The following is an 18,770-nucleotide window of genomic DNA, read 5'->3' on the forward strand; positions in this document are numbered from 1 at the left end:
ACCTCTCCTTGTAAAAGAAGGCTGGGGCCTTTACCTACTGCTATTGCTAGCATCAGGATTTGTCCTCCATCATCACCCTAAGACTGCTAGCAATTTCAACTGCTAATCTCTCTATACATTAACTCTAAGAGTATACTGGTCTTCAGTAAACGAAACATAATGAGGATATGTAGTCTGTCACAGAGTTTGGAAGTTAACCAAAGTGCTCTCTGCAAAGTATACGTTCCTTATAATGTCCTTGAAAAGCCTCCACTGGGTTATCTTACACATCTTGAGTCCTCCTTTGCTTGTCTGTCCTAGGACAACTGGCGCAATATCATATGAATGCAAATTTCAGGAAGTGCTAATGTGTAGTATCTTAGAGATCTCTTAAAAAATATGTTCCATCAGACTTTTTCTTCTCACTTTCAAAATCTATGAGAAATGAAAAATGGAAATAATCTAAAGCTTACAGAGTTTTTAAAAAGCTACTGCTATAATTGATTATTTCAAGTAGAATTCCCTTAACCCTGGAAACTTTGTACATGTTACTGATCAATCATATATAATTATGTAATGATACTCTTTTGGAACCTAGAACATCTCGGCTGATCCTTTGTTATTTCAGTTATTTTAAATGATTTGTCTTGAAATTAGTGTCCCAAAATATTTTAGTTCAGGTAGAAATCTTCACTTAAAGAAAAATAAAGACTATAATAACAGGAGGATCACTAGATTAAAGATCACTTAAAACAACCAATTTGCAAAGTAACCATGACTTTATTGGCTCTTTCTTCTTAGAGGTCTGGATCTATGAATACAAATTTTAATTTACAAACATTAATCTAGCTTGAAACATCAGTTAACCATTTTATTTTTTTTCCCACTTGTGTTTAAAATATAAAAATATTAGAAATGATTATATGGTGGCTTTTTTTTTTTTTAAAGATTTTATTTATTTATTTGAGACAGAGAGAATGAGAGACAGAGAGCATGAGAGGAAGGAGGGTCAGAGGGAGAAGCAGACTCCCTGCCGAGCAGGGAGCCCGATGCGGGACTCGATCCTGGGACTCCAGGATCATGACCTGAGCCGAAGGCAGTCGCTTAACCAACTGAGCCACCCAGGCACCCCATATATGGTGGCTTTAATTAAAAAATAGTTGAATATGTGTCAGATACATAAGGATCCATTTCAATCTCCTAAACTATTTGTAATCCGGTTTTTGTATTTGTAATACTATGAAGTATGTACGTTTAAAATAATGACTCCATGATTAGATGGATAGAGATAAATAGGAATTTATCAGGAATAATTCAGGAAGTAATTAAGGAAATAATTTAGGACAAAATATTGAATGTCTCTTATATACTAGATATTATGTTAGGCTCTAGGAATACCAGTTAATAGAAAAAGATATCCCAAAATGTCAGCCCAAGGAATAAGAGGAAAAGGATCATATAGACCACCCCAAGCTTTTGCCTGATGATGGATGGATATTTAAATTTTCCATCACCATGCAAAAGAATATTTCTTCTCCCTTCCTACTACTTCTAGTACCAGTAACATTGTGAAATGATTAAATAAATTTGTAGTGAAAGGGAGTATAAAGTCAGGTAGAGTGAGGAAACAATATTGAAAAGAAGAAACTGCATATGGAATGATTATCCAGAATCTTCTGTTAGTTAAAAATACCTAGTTAAGATTTCCATTCATATATGTATGTTTTTGACATGATAATTCAATGACACCTAGTATGAAATTTGGATGTTACTGTTTTTGAAATACCTTTGAGAATTTAGTAAACCTACTTTTCTGTGCTTACTGTATAATCTAGGATGTTGAGCATTCTAATAAATAAGAGCATAGCTATGAGTAAGAGTTCTACTTGTATGCTCTCAAATACATTTAGACCATTGATACTAGGTAGGTTATTATCAGTAATAGAAATTTTGTTTTCCATGTCTTCATTTTAATTTTAGGTGAGAAGACATTTTTTTTTCTCTTTTGATAACCGTAATGTTACTATGAATTTTGAAGAATAAAAGTAAACCAGTGGAGGGTAAATCTTTTCTATGAGCAGATGGCTTTTGGTATATCAAGGTTTTGCCATTTGTTTTAGTGCTTAAAATAAACATTATTTATAAGACCACTTACATTTTGATGTTACTTAATGAGGAATATGCATCATTGATTTGACTAGCTTAAGAGGTCATTTAGAACTTGCCCGTTAACAAGCTGTAATCTGCTGAGCACACAATGACTTTGTTTAAAATTATCTATTCAGAGCTGATCAATGACAATAATTGTTTTATACCAATCACTTCTGAAAGTTGCTAATTACTTTAAAGGACATGAATACTAGCCTTTTTTTTTTTTTTTGAAGTCATAACCCATTCACCTTGAAATTAAGAAATGTTATAAAAAGTCATCTTGCCTCTTGAAAGAACTTTTTTTTTTTTAATTTAAAGTTGATTCACTAGTACTGGGACATCAACAGGAAATTTAGGCAAAATTACAGATGTCATTTGTTCTTATAAGAGAAAGTATAGTAGAATCTCCACTGTATTCTATCTTCTATCAATTAGGGATTGGTTAAACTGGACTCCTTATAACATAGGAAAATGGAATCTTTTAAATGAAAGAACACATACACATACTTTTTCTTCTTATGTAGTTCATCTATAAGATGTTTTAGTGGAAAGAGTCTGGGCTTTTGAATAAGACAGAGCTGGGTTTGTATCCTGACTTTGCCGTTTATTTTACTGGTTATGTGAACTTGATCAAATTCCTTAACCTCAGTTTCTTCATTTTTAACATGGAGATCATGCCTCATGCACAAGGTTAGCATGAGAATTAAAGCAGTTAATGTAATACCTGGCACATTCATGAGCTTCCCTTCCCTGGATGGCAGCATCTTCACCCGGTCAAACATCCAGTTTCTTTCTACTTTTACCTACTTACCTCTAGCAAAGCCATTTAAAGATTGATTATCAATCAATATTATTAATGTGGATGAGTTTTAATTTGTTACTTTAACCATCACTTGCTCAGTATGTGTTTTTTTTTTTTAATTTTTTAAGATTTATTTCTTTATTTGAGAGAGAGAGAATGAGAGAGAGAGAGAGAGTACATGAGAGGGGGGAGGGTTAGAGGGAGAAGCAGGCTCCTCGCCGAGCAGGGAGCCCGATGCGGGACTCGATCCCGGGACTCCAGGATCATGACCTGAGCCGAAGGCAGTCGCTTAACCAACTGAGCCACCCAGGCGCCCCGCTCAGTATGTGTTTTAATACCCAATTCTGAATAAAAGGATTTGTCTTGGAAAGGAATTTTAGCCTGCCTTTGAGTAGATGTCTAGGGAGGTTGGATATTAGAAGATCCCCTGATAACACACCAGTTATAGACTCTGGAGGTGGTTGGTGCTGTTTCTAGTATTTGCCTGGTTTGAAGTGGGAGGGAGTCCATGCCGCTGGCTTCCTCAGGTATCCTTCCTATTGACATGGATTCAATTTTAGCTTTGTCCTTTCAGACTTCTTCTCTCAGAATGGGCATACACGCTGCCCTAGTGTGACCTAATCACGAATCAACATCTTTTCTTTTTCCTTCTCAGTGATCCAGCATGCATCATTTAATCTTATTTGATTTAGAATTTAATGATGTTTTTATTTTATAAGTAGTTCCTACCTTAACACTATATGATATCCTAATATTTTCCCATTTTTCCTTAGTCAATTCTGTTGCTAATGATGGATTTTCTGTCCGTACTTTTGTTTGAAAGTGTTCTCTTTTTTCGTTGTATGACTGTACATGAAGTAAAAGCATGGTGTAATATTTGAAGCTATCCCACCAGCTCTGTGACTGAAAGCAATGATTTAACCTCTCTAAGTATCAATGTCCCCTTCTATCAAATGAGACTAATAATAATCTCTACCTCAAAATGATATTGTAATGATTAAATTAGATGAGCCAGGAAAATATTCACTTATTTGCATATATGATTTATATACATATACATATTCCAACTGATTATTCTTTTTCATTAGGAAAGTGGTTTGTATCAATTCCTCACCTTTCTTTGTCAGCTCTAATACAGTTTGGTCAAATTAGAGGGAGATAGTTTCTAAAATGAGTATATAACTTTAAAAAAATAATTTTTCTTATTTAATGAATTTCTAAAATAAGATCACTTGAAAAATATTTGGAAAGGTGCATTTTATAACATTGTTATACTAGCTTGCTTTTCTACTTGTTACTTTCTAGAATTATCTCTGATTTAATTGTTCTTACAAGCTATTTTGCATATCTTCAATGGTTTTAGTCATTCTCATACTGGGAGATTGACTAAAACAGTTCTTCAGAATTTTCATGTACTGTATTTCAGATTATAAAATTAAATGATCATGTTTTAAAACACGGAAAAATATAGAATACAAGTAAAACATTTTTCTGTTTATTCTTATAGATCCAGCTTTCAAGTTATAAAAAATTTTAGGCTCAACATATTTAGTTTAAAAAGAATAGGCTTGGGGCGCCTGAGTGGCTCAGTTGGTTAAGTGTCTGCCTTCGGCTCAGGTCATGATCCCGGGGTCCTGGAATCGAGTCCCGCATCGGGCTCCTTGCTCCGCGGGAGGCCTGCTTCTCCCTCTCCCACTCCCCCTGCTTGTGTTCCCTCTCTGACTGTGTCTCTCTCTGTCAAAAAAATAAATAAAATCTTTAAAAAAAAAAAAAATAGGCTTTTGGGATAAAACCCAATGGACAAGTGTAGAGAGTCTATATTAATCACCCTTTGCTATTTAAAAAAAAATGTTTGGAGAAGGTGTGTGTTCCTAGCTTAGCTAACTGTGCAAAACATTGGAAGGACTTCATATCCAAAAAGAGAATCATTCATAATATGTGAATAATTCAAAAATACATGTAAACTGCCATAAAATTGTAGGGAATTAAGGGTTAACATTTTTTTTCATCTTTTGCTGTTTTTTCTTCCTCTACTCCTTTAAAGAAGTTGTGGGGGTTTTTTTTTTGTTTGTTTTGTTTTCCACAAAAATAAGATCTATGCATTATGTTTTTGTTTTGAGTTTGTCTATTAGAGATGATATTAGCAAAGATAAAACATAAAGAGATTGATTTCTCGTGATTAATGGAGCATAATAAGGCAAGAAGTAGCCCACATAAATTTGTTCTCTGAGACCCCCTCCCCATACTCCTTTCGTCTAAAAAAACATAGGTGCTTTCAACAGAAATGTTTGTTCTTTGAAAATTGCATTTCACTCTGTTTCCAGTTCTGTATTTTAGTGGTTTAGAAAATGAGCTCTAAAGTCCTAATGTAATTCCTAGATCCATCACCAATGGCTATAAAATTATGAAGAAATTATATAAGTTCTCTATTTAGCAGTTTTCTCATCTGTAAATAAGATGATAAGAATATTTCTCATAGGGGGCGCCTGGGTGGCTCAGTCGTTAAGCATCTGCCTTCAGCTCAGGTCATGATCCCAGGGTCCTGGGATCGAGCCCCGCATCGGGCTCCCTGCTTGGCGGGAAGCCTGCTTTTCCCTCTCCCACTCCCCCTGCTTGTGTTCCCTCTCTCGCTGTGTCTCTTTCTGCCAAATAAATAAATAAAATCTTAAAAAAAAAAAAAAGAATATTTCTCATAGGGGTATTCTAAAGATTAAATGCATAAATACATGCAAACTGCAATACATCTACCTCACACATAATAAAACAATAAATGTTAGCTATTGTTATTAAAGAAGTATTAAAATATCATGATGAAGATATAAGATAACATTTTGTTTAAAGATTTTGAAACCATCAAATTTTAAAAGCCCATTTGAAAATTGATTTTAATGAGACCAAATACAATCTTCAAGTCAGTGGTTTATGAAAAATAAAAAATCGTTTGGTCAGGAAGTTGAAGTGGTAGAGATTGATAAAACAAATTTTTAATTGTTCAGTAGTTAATTTCACATTTAGTGTTTGTGAAAAATTATAAATTTTTTAAAATCTAATAACCTCTAAATATGTTTTGTTTTTATAATATTTTATAATCTAAGTACACTCTACATTTGCAACTATATATACTGTTAGTGGGAAAGCCAAAAACTTTATTTGATGTGAGTTATCATCCATCATTACCTTAATTTTGAAGAACTGTTAATGTTTTCACTAAAAATGCTCACTGGTATATTTTATCTTTTAATTTACTTCAATAGATTCAGAGGCGATGGCGAGGCTATAGGATTCGGAAATACTGCTTTAATTATTTTTATTTGAAGGAGTACCTGAAAGCTGTTTCAGAGACCAACGATGCAATTAGGTGAGTATTCTACTAGTGATAATCTCAAAAAGGTTACTTAATAGATGTTGATCATTACCATACTTAGGAATACTTGCTAGAACTCAGTGATATTTTATTTTATTTTTTTTAAGATTTTATTTATTTATTTGAGAGCGAGAGAATGAGAGACAGAGAGCGCGAGAGGGAAGAGGGTCAGAGAGAGAAGCAGGCCCCCCGCTGAGCAGGGAGCCCAATGTGGGACTCGATCCCGGGACTCCAGGATCATGACCTGAGCCAAAGGCAGTAGCTTAACCAACTGAGCCACCCAGGCGCCCTCTCAGTGATATTTTAGATAGAAATTTATTGATAAGATAGAGACATATGATTCTATTTACCTTAAAATTTATTGTTGTCATATTTTTAAATATATTGTACTTTTGACTATAAATTAGATTATTTATGTGTTCAGTAGGCCTCTCTGATTCTATGCAAAATAGTTTTGGTAAAATTATCTCATTTTGAGATGGATTTATCTGTAAAATGATTCCACAGATGAAGATTTAAAGTATGATAAGCCTCAGATGTATTTTGAGAAATATGATCAATAGTAAGAACTTGCCTCTCAAAGGAGAAAATATCATGGAACATAATTAAAATGGACTGCTTACTATCAGCTTTTGTTTCTTTGAACACATAGAAAGCACCTGGATTTACATCATAGGATGATGTCTTTTGTAGATTTATGCAAAGTCAAGCTATTGCAACACTATTCAGTCAACTTTACCAAAGCTCTATGTGTAAGTTTTCATATAACTTCAAATAATATAGTTTTTTTCCCCTCTTGTAATATGCCCCATTCTAATAACATGTAAGTGACCATCGACTTATAGTATGTTTAGATAAAAAAGAAATAGCAACTAAAAACAGTTGCCATTTATGTAATTGTTTTAGTTTTTTTTCACATACCTTATCTTATTTTACTCTTAAAATTCTTTGAACTAGAGAGAACAATTGCACAATAAATTATTAAAATAAGATTTTTGCCTGAGACCCTAAAGTTACACATATTATAAGAAATATCTGAAAACTGATTTTTCTAACTTTTAAATTTCTCACGTATGCTGGGTACATAAGAGGATCTGGTCTTTGAAAATTAATTGTTGGGTATTTGTAAGGTTGATTTCTTTGGAAACCGCAATAAAAGTCTGGGAGGGTTGCAGTAGGTTTTGGTCAGTTGGAGAAGTTGGAAAACTCAGAAACATGTGGATGCCAGGGGACTGCTATTTAATTTCTTCCTTAAGAAATCAAAGGTCCTAGCGATGGGCTGGCTTTCTGCAAATGGCAGGAGTGAGCCTGCCCGTAGGAAAGAGCTAGCAGAATATGCAAGAGAGGGAATTTGTGCCGGGCTAGGACTAAGGTGAGATAAGTGAGACTCTTAAGGCACAAAAGTTGAAGAGGTGCTTACTAGCAGGGCCATGCAGGTGCCAACCCTGCACTTTTACAACCCCAAGAGGGCATCCTTAAATTGTACACTGGAGAGGCCTCTCTTGCTTCACCCTAGCCCATCACTGATAGGGGAAAGTCCTCAAAGAGACAAGTATGTGAAAGGCTGGCTTTGTAAAGGCCTGTATCTTCTATCGGACAGGTATTTCCATTCATCTTTGTTTTCTTCCTGATATTACTGTGTATATCTCTAGTTACTAGGGAAGCTGGTGTATCAGTGCTGACAATTTGCTTTAGCCACGCAGTTGGTGGTGCAGGAGGCATTGCTGACAATCTTGAGGGACTTGTCATATTTCTCATGGTTCATGCCAATCACAAACATGGGGGCATCAGCAGAAAAGATGACCCTCTTGGCTCTACCCTTTAAGCCCCAGCCTTCTCCATAGTAGTGAAGACACCAGGGGATTCCTCAATGTATTCAGCACCAACATCACCTCATTTGATGTTGGCAGGATCTCTCTCTTGGAAGATAGAGAAGGGCTTTTTTTCCATTGCTGACAAGTTTCACATTTTCAGCCTTGACTGTGCCATTGAATTTGCCATGGGTGGAATCATACTGGAACAAGTAGATTGTGTAGTTGATGTCAATGAAGGGGTCATTGATGGCAACAATGTACACTTTGCCAGAGTCAAAAGCAGCCTTGGTGACCAGGCACCCAATATGACCTTCACCATTGTGTCTTGGTGATGTGGCTAGCACTACACAAGAAGATGGAGCTGTCTGTTGATCTAGGAGGAGCAGAGGAGATATACTAATATTAAACCATCATTTTGTGCTAGAAATATCTCTAACTGAGCCATTGTTATTCTTTTGATTTATTAGTAAATTGTATCAGTATTTTATATAGGATATTTATATCCACTTTTATATGCTTGATTAGATGTAATTTTCTTTCCTGTGTTATAATTTGCAGGTATTGTTATCACGTTTCTGCTATATTTATTAGATGAACTGAGAAGATTATATGGCATGGAGATTGGAAAGGAAAAATAGTACTCTGTTTTCTGTCTACTCAATACTCAATACTTCTGGTCACCAAATGTGTGGGTTTTCCATGCCAAGCAATATCAGAGCAGCTAGATGTCCTATAATTTAATTCAATTCTAAAACTACTTATCTGGTGATAGTGTCATATCCTACAGGTTAAGGGCTCAGTCCCACAAGACTGTCTCCCTTCCCACCCCCATCCAAACTGTAGATATCAATCGCAAGTGTTATGTCCCCAGTTTACCCACAACTTCTGTCCAACTTGGCTACAAATCAGAGATTCCTAGGACCTCCTCCCCAAGATCAGTCGTTTGCTAGAACTCCTCGAGAACTCTGGAAAATGGCTTATTTATTACATTACTGGCTTATTATAAAAGGATAAAACTCAGAAACAGCCAGGTGGAAGAGATGCATAGTGCAAAAGATGGGACTGGCAGGCCATCCCCCTAGTATGGCCATGTGTTCAGCAACCCAGAAAATCTCTGAATTCTATAGGTTCAGGGATTTTTATAGAGGCTTCCTTAGCTAGGTATGATTGATTAAATCTTTGACCATTAGTGATTACTTCAACTTCCATCCTCTCTCCCCTCCAGGGATGTTGGAGGTGGATGGGGTGGAGCTTAAAGTCCCAACCTTCTAATCACATGATTGGTTCTCCTGGTAGCCAGCTCCATTAGCATGCCAAAAGACATTTACCACTCTGAGGAAATTTCTAGGGTTTTGGAATGGGGTGCTGTAAAAAGACAGTGTTGGGGAACAGCGAAAGGAGTGCTCTGGGGCTGTTAGGAAGTCTTCTTGGCTCAAAGTATAGCCCCACACATAATGTGTACGTATCTCTATGTATGTGAACTGGTTTAGCTTTTGTTTTGTTTTGATAGTAATTGGCAGCTCTAGGACTGCTTATTGCTTTAACACTCTTAGAGATCTATAGCAAAGATAGCATTCCTGTGCATTTCCTCGTTTAGTCCAATGTCCCCTGCCACTCTGACATACAGTTCAGGAAATCTGCCACAGTTGAGTTTTGCTCTCCAATATTATTCTGAGCAAGGATGGCATTGCTGTTTTTTCTTCTAAGTATGCCACCTATTTTTAGGAATTTTGCACCTGGCAGTCTCTCTCTGAAATCTGCATCTTAAGGTGTCTTGTCTCCATGACATCTCTAATACTGGTTGAATTTTCACTACTCTTGGTGGCCCTTCTTCATATATATTACTCTTAAGTGTTTCTGATTTTACCAACGATAGGGTTTCCTTTTATTTTCTTATTGCCTTTCTTATTTTATGGAAGTTTAAGAGAGGAAGGGGTAGAGAGATATTTACTCCACTGTCTCAAAATTGGAAATATATAGTTAACTTTTTTTTTTAAGATTTCATTTATTTATTTGACAGAGGGAGACACAGCTAGAGAGGGAGCACAGCAGGGGGAGTGGAAGAGGGAGAAGCAGGCTTCCCACAGAGCAGGGAGCCTGATGTGGGGCTCGATCCCAGGACCCTGGGATCATGACCTGAGCTGAAGGCAGATGCTTAACGACTGAGCCACCAGCCGCCCCTATAGTTAACTTTCTAGTATAAATCACAATCTGTTTTACTTTCTGTTACATATGCAGTTTTATAAATGTAATGAAAGGATGCTACGGGGTACCATAGAGGAAACACAGAAGAGGAACATCTAAGGCAGATAGGTGTTGGTCAGAGTAGGAGTGGGAGTCTGGGGGTTAGGGACGTTTCTCAGAGGCTGTGAAACTGAACCCTGAAGGTTGTGCAGAAATTAGGACATTTACACAGGAAATCTCACTGAAGTTGATGCGTGGAGGATGATAGAAGGTTTGGTTAAAGATAAGTCCAGACAGTTTAGTAGGAACCATATCATAACAGGGCATTTTAGACCATGTTAAAGAGTTTGGATGCTATTCTGAGAACTTTGGAGTAGACTTCCCTTTTAAGAAGAGTGGCGGCATGATTACATTTGTGTTTTGGCATGCACATTTGATTGTATTTTTCATAATATTTATATTTAAATAGTCTGGTGATTATTAAAAGCATCATTAGGGTCATTAATTTTACTAGGTGGTGGTGTTTTCCTTCTCATAGAAGAACATATATAACACATTTATGTGCATTATTTCTTCACATTTCTTTATTCTATTTTTCATTGAGAATCATTGGAATCAGGACTCTAGTTACCTTTTCCTGCATTACAAATTACACTCAAAGCAGCTTAAAACAGTACACACTTAACAGCTCATCACTTTATCAGCCAAGAATCTGGAAGGGGCTCCATGCCTAGACTAAGGTCTCTCATGAGGTTGCAGTCAGGCTGTCAGCCAGAGCTGCAGTCTCATATGAAAGCTCAACTGGGGGAAGATCCTCACGTGGCCCTCCATTATTCTTGCTGTTGCACTTGAGTCCATTGGTTTCTTGCCAAGTAGGCTTCCCTGTAGGGCAGCTTATAACATGGAAATTAGCAAGTGAACTAGAGGACACAAGAAAACATGAGGATGGAAACCACATTCTTTTGATAACCTAATGTCTGAAGTGACATTTCATCACTTTTGCTACATTTTGTTCATTTGAAGGAAGAGACCGGGTCCACCCCACTCTCAAAGTGAGGGGATTACATGAAGGATGAATACCACAGTGGGAATTATTGGTAGCCATCTTACAGGATATTTTCCACACACAGTGACTTGCATATAGAATTTGTTCAGTAAAGGTTGATTTTCAGCATTTTGCCTTGGACAAAATTTACATTACTTTTACTTATGGCAATATTTTTAGGTGATGTCTTTTCAAGATTATATGTCACACTTTAATATTGTATCAAAGCAATTATGATGTATTCTGATTACTCATACCAGCAAGGATTAAATGTATAGTTTCTGGGTTTCAAAGAGAAAATAAAAGATCTAGTGCATTCTTCTTTTTTTTAAAGATTTTATTTATGTATTTGACAGAGCAAGAGACAGCAAGAGAGGGAACACAAGCAGGGGGAGTGGGAGAGGGAGAAGCAGGCTTCCCACTGAGCAGGGAGCCTGATGTGGGGCTCGATGTGGGGCTCGATCCCAGGACCCTGGGATCATGACCTGAGCCGAAGGCAGATGCTTAACGACTGAGCCACCCAGGTGCCCCTAGTGCATTTTTCTATCTTTCAGCAGGGTAAAATAACTTGCAGAACAAAAAGTTAGTAAAATATATTCTACATCAGAACATGTTTGGTTTGAATTATGTAGGATACCAGACAACATTAGGCTTAACTTTAGTTTATCTGCTCTTTTATTAATAGAAATAGTTTATTTATTACATAGATAATAGTAAAAGAAATTATGTATAATTATATAAGAATATATTTTTATAACCAAGAGTACACCTATCACAAAGATAAATGGAATTGATTAATTTGAGACTGGGTTTGCACTTGGTAGACATGTTCCTTTATAATATCTAGCCTGATATGCAAAAACTGCCCCAGGTTATGAATAAGAAAATTACATAATGAAATTAAAAATTAGCTACAGAGTTATAGATTGCTAGCATTAATAAAACATTATTAGCTTGGAGTACAGAAAACTGATCTTTTTTGACAGAAATATAAGCTGGAAGTAATATATTCCCCCAAGTTTAATGCTTCAGTGTAGTTTTTGGTTGTTAATACCTTATAACAATAGTGCTATTTTGAATGTAAATTTGTCATTCATCAAAGTGAATCAAAGTTTTTCAGCATGTTGATTTTGTATACCATGGTTTGGCTAGAAAGATTTTTATGGATATTATTCTTTACCTATCTTTTCATGTATCATGAGAATTTTTTTAAAGGATATATTTGTTTTGTTTTTATTGTTACAGCTTTGTTGAGATATAATTCATATACCATGTGGTTCATCCCTTTAAAGTGCACTACTCTGTGGTGGTTAGTATATTCACAAAGCTGTGCAACCATCACCACAATCAATTTAAAACATTTTTATTATCTTAAAAAGAAATCCTGTGCCCTTTAGCAGTGACCCTCCGCATTCTTCCCAGCCATGCTCACCATTGGCAACCACTAATCTATTTTTTATCTCTGTAGACTTGCCTATTGTGTACATTTCATATAAATTGAATCTTACAAAGTGGTTTTTTGTGACTGATGTTTGGCCTGGTGTTTTCCAAGTTCATCCATGCTGTAGTATATAACAGTACTACATTCCTTTTTCTTACTAATTAATATTTCATTCTATGGGTAAACCACATATTATTTATCCATTTATCATTTGATGGACATTTGAGTTGTCTCCACTCTTTGACTATTATGAATAATGATGCTATGAACATTTATACACAAGTTTTTGTGTGGAAATAGGTTTCCATTTCTCTTGGATACTTCATGAAAGATTTAATTTAACAAGTTTAAGACACAAATAACTAGGAACATTAACTTTGGAATCAGATTGATGTGGACTAGTCATCATTGCCACTTTCTAGTTGTGTGAACTTGAACTAGTTACTTAGTCTTAAAGAAATTAGGTTTCTTCATCTGCACTTTGGAGCAGCAGTATTTGCTTTGCAGAATATTTGTGAGTCATGCAGTACGTGAAGCACTGGGCATATAATTGACACTCAACAAATAATAGCTATTACTATCAAGGACAAAGAAAAAAAGCTAATATTTATAAAAATACTTCCCTGTGATGTTATAAGAATAACATTCAGTTTCATGAGGCTATTTTTAATTCAAAATAAACAAACATAAAATTTCATGAATTAGTTTGCGTGTTTTAAAAGAATTTATAGAAACATTAATTGCTGAGTACAATCTAAATCATCAGTATTTTTGTGACATTAAACCATGGCTAAAAATTTTCTTTCGGAGAGCTGGAAGGAAAAGCAAAGAATGGAAAAATAGAACAAAGTTGGGAGAGATGCAATAATGAATATACAAACATCTTTATTTTTTTTGAAATTTAGAAGTATTTTACATTTTTATTTATTTTTAAAGGTTTTGTTTATTTATTTATTTATTTAGAGCATGAGCAGAAGGAGGAGTGGCGGGGAGAAAGAGTGAATCCTAAGCAGGCTTCATGCCCAGCATGGAGCCCAACATAGGGCTCGATCTCATGAGACTCAGGGTCATGAGACCGAGCCCTACATTGGGCTCCATGCTCAGCACGGAGTCTGCTTGGCCTTCTCCCCTCCTCTTACCCAGCGCTCCCTGTCTCTCTTTCTCTCTCTTGAATAAATGAATAAAATCTTTTAAAAAAATAAAAAGGAATATATGTCAACATAATACATGCATATTATTATATTTATTACCTATTACCAAATGTTTATAATAGATAAAAGAACTGCTTTGCCATATCCTTACTATGTCCCTAGTGTTGACTACTTTTTTCTTTTAGCTATTTCTTTTTACACCAAATATTTCTAAATTATATGCTTATCTGATACTGTCTGATTTTACATCTTTGGATCTTTTGCATTACTTTCACATAATATGGTAGATGAGGATTTAACTCATATTCTTCCCATCTCCACTTCCATCTATTTTCAGAGAAATCAGTATCAGTATTTACATTATCATGATTACAGAAGCAGAGTTCCTTACAAAGGCAATTAATGTAGGATGAGTATATTTACCTTATTCCATTTTTAAATTAATTTCTATTTCCTTATATTTTTCTTCTTGCCCTGTCTGCAAATTATATCTGCCGTTGATTATTTCTCAGGTATTCTATCCTATCAGGAAATCTAGTAAGTCACTTTTTCCTCTGGAGCTTGCTCTCTTTGGCCTCTTCATCATCCTGTTCCAAACAGACTGCATTTTCTTTAGACATGATGTAGATTTCTTTTTTTTTTTTTTAAAGATTTTTATTTATTTATTTGAGAGAGAGAATGAGAGAGAGAGCACATGAGAGGGGGGAGGGTCAAAGGGAGAAGCAGACTCCCTGCCGAGCAGGGAGCCCGACGCGGAACTCGATCCCGGGACTCCAGGATCATGACCTGAGCCGAAGGCAGTCGCTTAACCAACTGAGCCACCCAGGCGCCCCCATGATGTAGATTTCTTGAGAAGACATCTCTTAACTTTCTTTCTCTTGGGTGAACTCACTGTTTTGTGAATGAGACTAATCTATGTCATAAGGGATTCACAGAAAGGTATATGGTATAAAATTATCACTTACCATGACCAAGACGGATATGATAACACATGTAAATCAAGATTTTTTATATATGCACGTATTATAATTATGTATTTAAAACCCTTACAGTTAAAAGTTCTCTAAGTCTATCATGAAATTTTAAGAAATATTTATAATGACGTATTATTGAAATATATACTCCTGAAAGATAAAGGCTGCCTTGCATTCCCATAGATAGAAAAAAGTTTTCTCAGGTGGCAACACCTCCTCAAATCACTAAATTGGTCCTTCATAGTTTTGGAGAAGAATGACTAGTGGATTTATCATTAATGGGACCATTAGTCTAATTTTAATATTATATTTATGAGTTCTTAGATTCATTGCCAAAATGCTAAATCAGAGAAGAAATGGCTATTAAAATGCTTTTTTGACTTTCTATGATCTGAATACTGCTGATGAAATAACACTTGTAGGAGAACAGCATCCAGTTCTTTAAAGATCCCTGTGCAGCTCTGCCATATTGGCATGGACTGGGCTATGTGCCTGGTTTCCCTGGTTATTCTGAAATCCACTGATTCATACTCATAACTTGGCATGTTAAAAAATGACTTTCTCTTCTTTTCCTATTGTTGTTATTTATATGTAAATAACTTCTAGTTGAACTATGAGAAATTCTTAGTTTCTAACGTTCACAATTCCTCTCTCTTTCATTTCCTGTTAAACTATCAGTGTTTGTTCCCAATGAATCTGGTCACCATCTAGAACTCACAGCTAACTAACAGCTTGCTGTTTCAAAATATTTATATCAATATTTGTGTTAAATGCTGTCTTTGTAGTCTGCTAACTTGCATTTGTTTTCGAGGATAAAGCTAAAAAAATGTTCAGTGATTTTTACGAATATTTATCTAGTTCCTAGGAAACTCAATTCAAAAGATTTGAACACTATCTCTCATCCTTATAATGGTTATCTGGGACCCTCAATATGACCACCATTATAGTCTTTAAGTAATCTTTCTCTGATATAAAACCATACAGAGTCAACAAAGGCATTAAGCTAATGACAAAACTGAAGAGCACTGAGATCACTTAACATTGCGGATCAGGGAAACACAGTACTAAAAAGATTTCTAGTTCTCTGGAGTTGAAGACTTAATACGTTAGACTATCTAGGCAGCACATTTCTAATTGTTCTTTAATTAACAAAGAAATAGAAACATGAAGAAAATCAGCATGTCTTCTCAGATTGGTAACATGTGCAGCCCCAAAATCAAAGCAGGAACTACTAGAGTAAAAACCTATGGAGTAGTGTTGGTATTCGCCTTCCGCTGTTCACATATGGATTCCTCAGAACTTTCACTAACTTCATTTTAAAGTCAGAATTAATATGGGAAAATACTAATGTAAGCAATAAGGTCTGGAATATATTTAGTCTATCAATATCGGGCACATGCTTGATAATAACTTACTCTTTAGACAAAAAGCATTATAACTGAGTAGTTGCTTAAATCTTGTAAATCATAAACAAAAGGAATATTTAATTATAGACTCATCAAAAATTTCTGCCCATTGGTATAGCATGTCGATATGTTTTTGGTAAATAACAATAAGAGGAAGATCAGTCTTGTATGTGGTAATCATAATTGTCATAATATCAAGCTAAAAGTTCATATGGACAGATTTAGACATTGTAAGCAATGATGAGCTCAATAAATAGACTTATCACCGTAAATTATATTTACTAAGCATCTATTGTGTGCATGGTGTTTTGGGGATGTATATTATCATATTTTAAAGATGAAAAACTAAAACTCAGGGTTTAAGTAACTTGGGTCACACAACTAAGTAATGGTAGATCTGGATATTTGAATTCAGTATTTTTTTTTTTAAATCAAAGCAGATAGCCTCTTTGTATTTTTAAATTATTTCAAGTTGTATCAGTCATATTTCAGTGGCATATAGCATCAGTAGGCTCACTTAAAACCCATTACAAACCTCTTATAAGTGAATTGCCTTCCCTGCTGCTGGGCCTAGAAAACGAAAAACTCACCTTCTTAGACTTCCTTTCAGTGGAGGTACCATATGACTTGGTCATGCCCAATGAAATAAAGTATTAAAAGTAATAGAACTAAACGGGAATTTGACTATTGGAGGCAATTTGATGTCAGATTAAAAACCATTATTGTGTGATGTTAAATATGTTTTCAGATCCCATCTGTTCTGCCATGTGATAGAGATCATTAACAATTGAGGCCTTGGCGTTAATTGAAATAGTAGGTAGATTTCATAATATTGGTGTATGCTGCCTACTCCTTACCTCTTTCAGAAAATTTCTGTGAGAAGTAGATGAACATGGACTAGACATAGCTAATCTGTAAGCAGAGATGGAAGGTAGTACTGCTTTGCTAAGGGAACTGCTGGGTGTACAGTGTGTGTTTTTTGAGTCTTACAATTTGGAACTTTGTGGTATTGTAAAACCCAACGGGTTTTGTACCTCAAACTGATGAATTTATTAGCGGTAGCCATGAAGTTTAGGGCCTTAGCTGGAGATAACCACAAAGCCTTGGCAGGTATGTGAGCCCAAGACAGATACCAGAATTGGGATATTATCTTGTCTGATAATGGCTAAGTTAATTCAGATCAACCATCCTCATAATGACATCTAAGTATCAAAGAACTATCAACATACTAAATAATTTACTAGCCAAAATATAAAAGAAGATAAGAATTCAGAGATGTAAGTCTACAGTCAAAGCTGCTTTTGCCTTGAGGGCATAAATAATTTCTTTTTTGATTTCTTCTTTGCATGACTTTAAAAATAGTCACCCATATTTCTTTTGATATGTAGGGTTTCTTTTGTAACTTTAAAAATGGAATCCAATAGAATCTATTTAATATAAGGAGTAAATTTAAAATTCAGTTTAAGATTTTTTAAAATGGCTAACAAATTATTGCAATAGTATTTATTAAATAATTCAATTATCTCTCGCTGTTCAGTGTCATCTTACCACATACTAAGTCCCCCACATGTGCTCAGGTATATCTCTTGACTATTGAAGCCATCTGACTTCTCTCTCTTTTTGTAATCCTGTATAGTATTACATGGCTTAAGTACCTATAAATTACTTCTGTTTTTCAGAAGGTGCTGTGGCTACTTTAGCTTAATTTTCATCCAACTAAATTATAAATCATTTTGGCATGTTTTAAAAAATATCAAATTGGGATTTTAAATTGATTTAAATTAAATTTGTAGAATAGAATAGGGAAAAATAATAGTTTAATAATTCAAGTCATCTTGCCAAGGAATGAAGTATATCTCTTCATTTATGTGGGTATTTTTAAATGTTCACTAGTAAACCTTTATTTTCTTAATAAAAGGTCTGCTTTTTTGGTTTGTCTCTCTCTTCTTTCCCCTTTGTTCCTTTGTTTTGTTTCTTAGATTCACATCTGAGTGAAATCATATGGTGTTTGTCTTTTTCTGACTGGCTTATGTCACTTAGCATAGTACTCTCTAGCATCATCCATGTCACTGCAAATGACAAGATTTCATTCTTTTCTGTGGCTGAATAACATTCAGTGTGTGTGTCACGGGGGGGTGGTATGCACGGATGTGTGTGTGTGTATCACATCTTTTTTATTCACTTATCTGTTGATGGACACATGGGCTGCTTTCATAATTTGGCTATTGTAAATAATGCTGCTATAAACATAGGATGCATGTATCCCTTCGAATTAGTGTTTTCATTAGTGCAATTACTGGATCATAGGGTAGTTCTATTTTTAATTTTTTGAGGAACCTCCATACTGTCTCCCACAGTGGCTATACCAGTTTGCATTCCCACCAACAATGCAAGAAGGTTCCCTTTTCTCCACATCCTTATCAACACTTATTTCTTGAGTTTTTGATTTTAGCTATTCT

At 35.2% G+C, this 18,770-nt stretch overlaps 1 protein-coding gene across 1 annotated transcript in view; it reads left to right on the top strand.

Moving 5' to 3' along the window:
- Positions 1 to 18,770, top strand: part of SPATA17 (spermatogenesis associated 17) — a 166,883-nt gene that overhangs the window by 28,891 nt on the left and 119,222 nt on the right. The window contains exon 5 of the mRNA XM_081825178.1: positions 6,187 to 6,290. Within this exon, the coding sequence (XP_081681304.1) occupies positions 6,187 to 6,290 (104 nt within the window). The remainder of the gene's footprint in view (positions 1 to 6,186; positions 6,291 to 18,770) is intronic.

The sequence above is a fragment of the Leptonychotes weddellii genome, chromosome 6 (genome assembly GCF_054177405.1).
Source record: "Leptonychotes weddellii isolate Sample4059 chromosome 6, ASM5417740v2, whole genome shotgun sequence".
Taxonomy (NCBI): domain Eukaryota; kingdom Metazoa; phylum Chordata; class Mammalia; order Carnivora; family Phocidae; genus Leptonychotes; species Leptonychotes weddellii.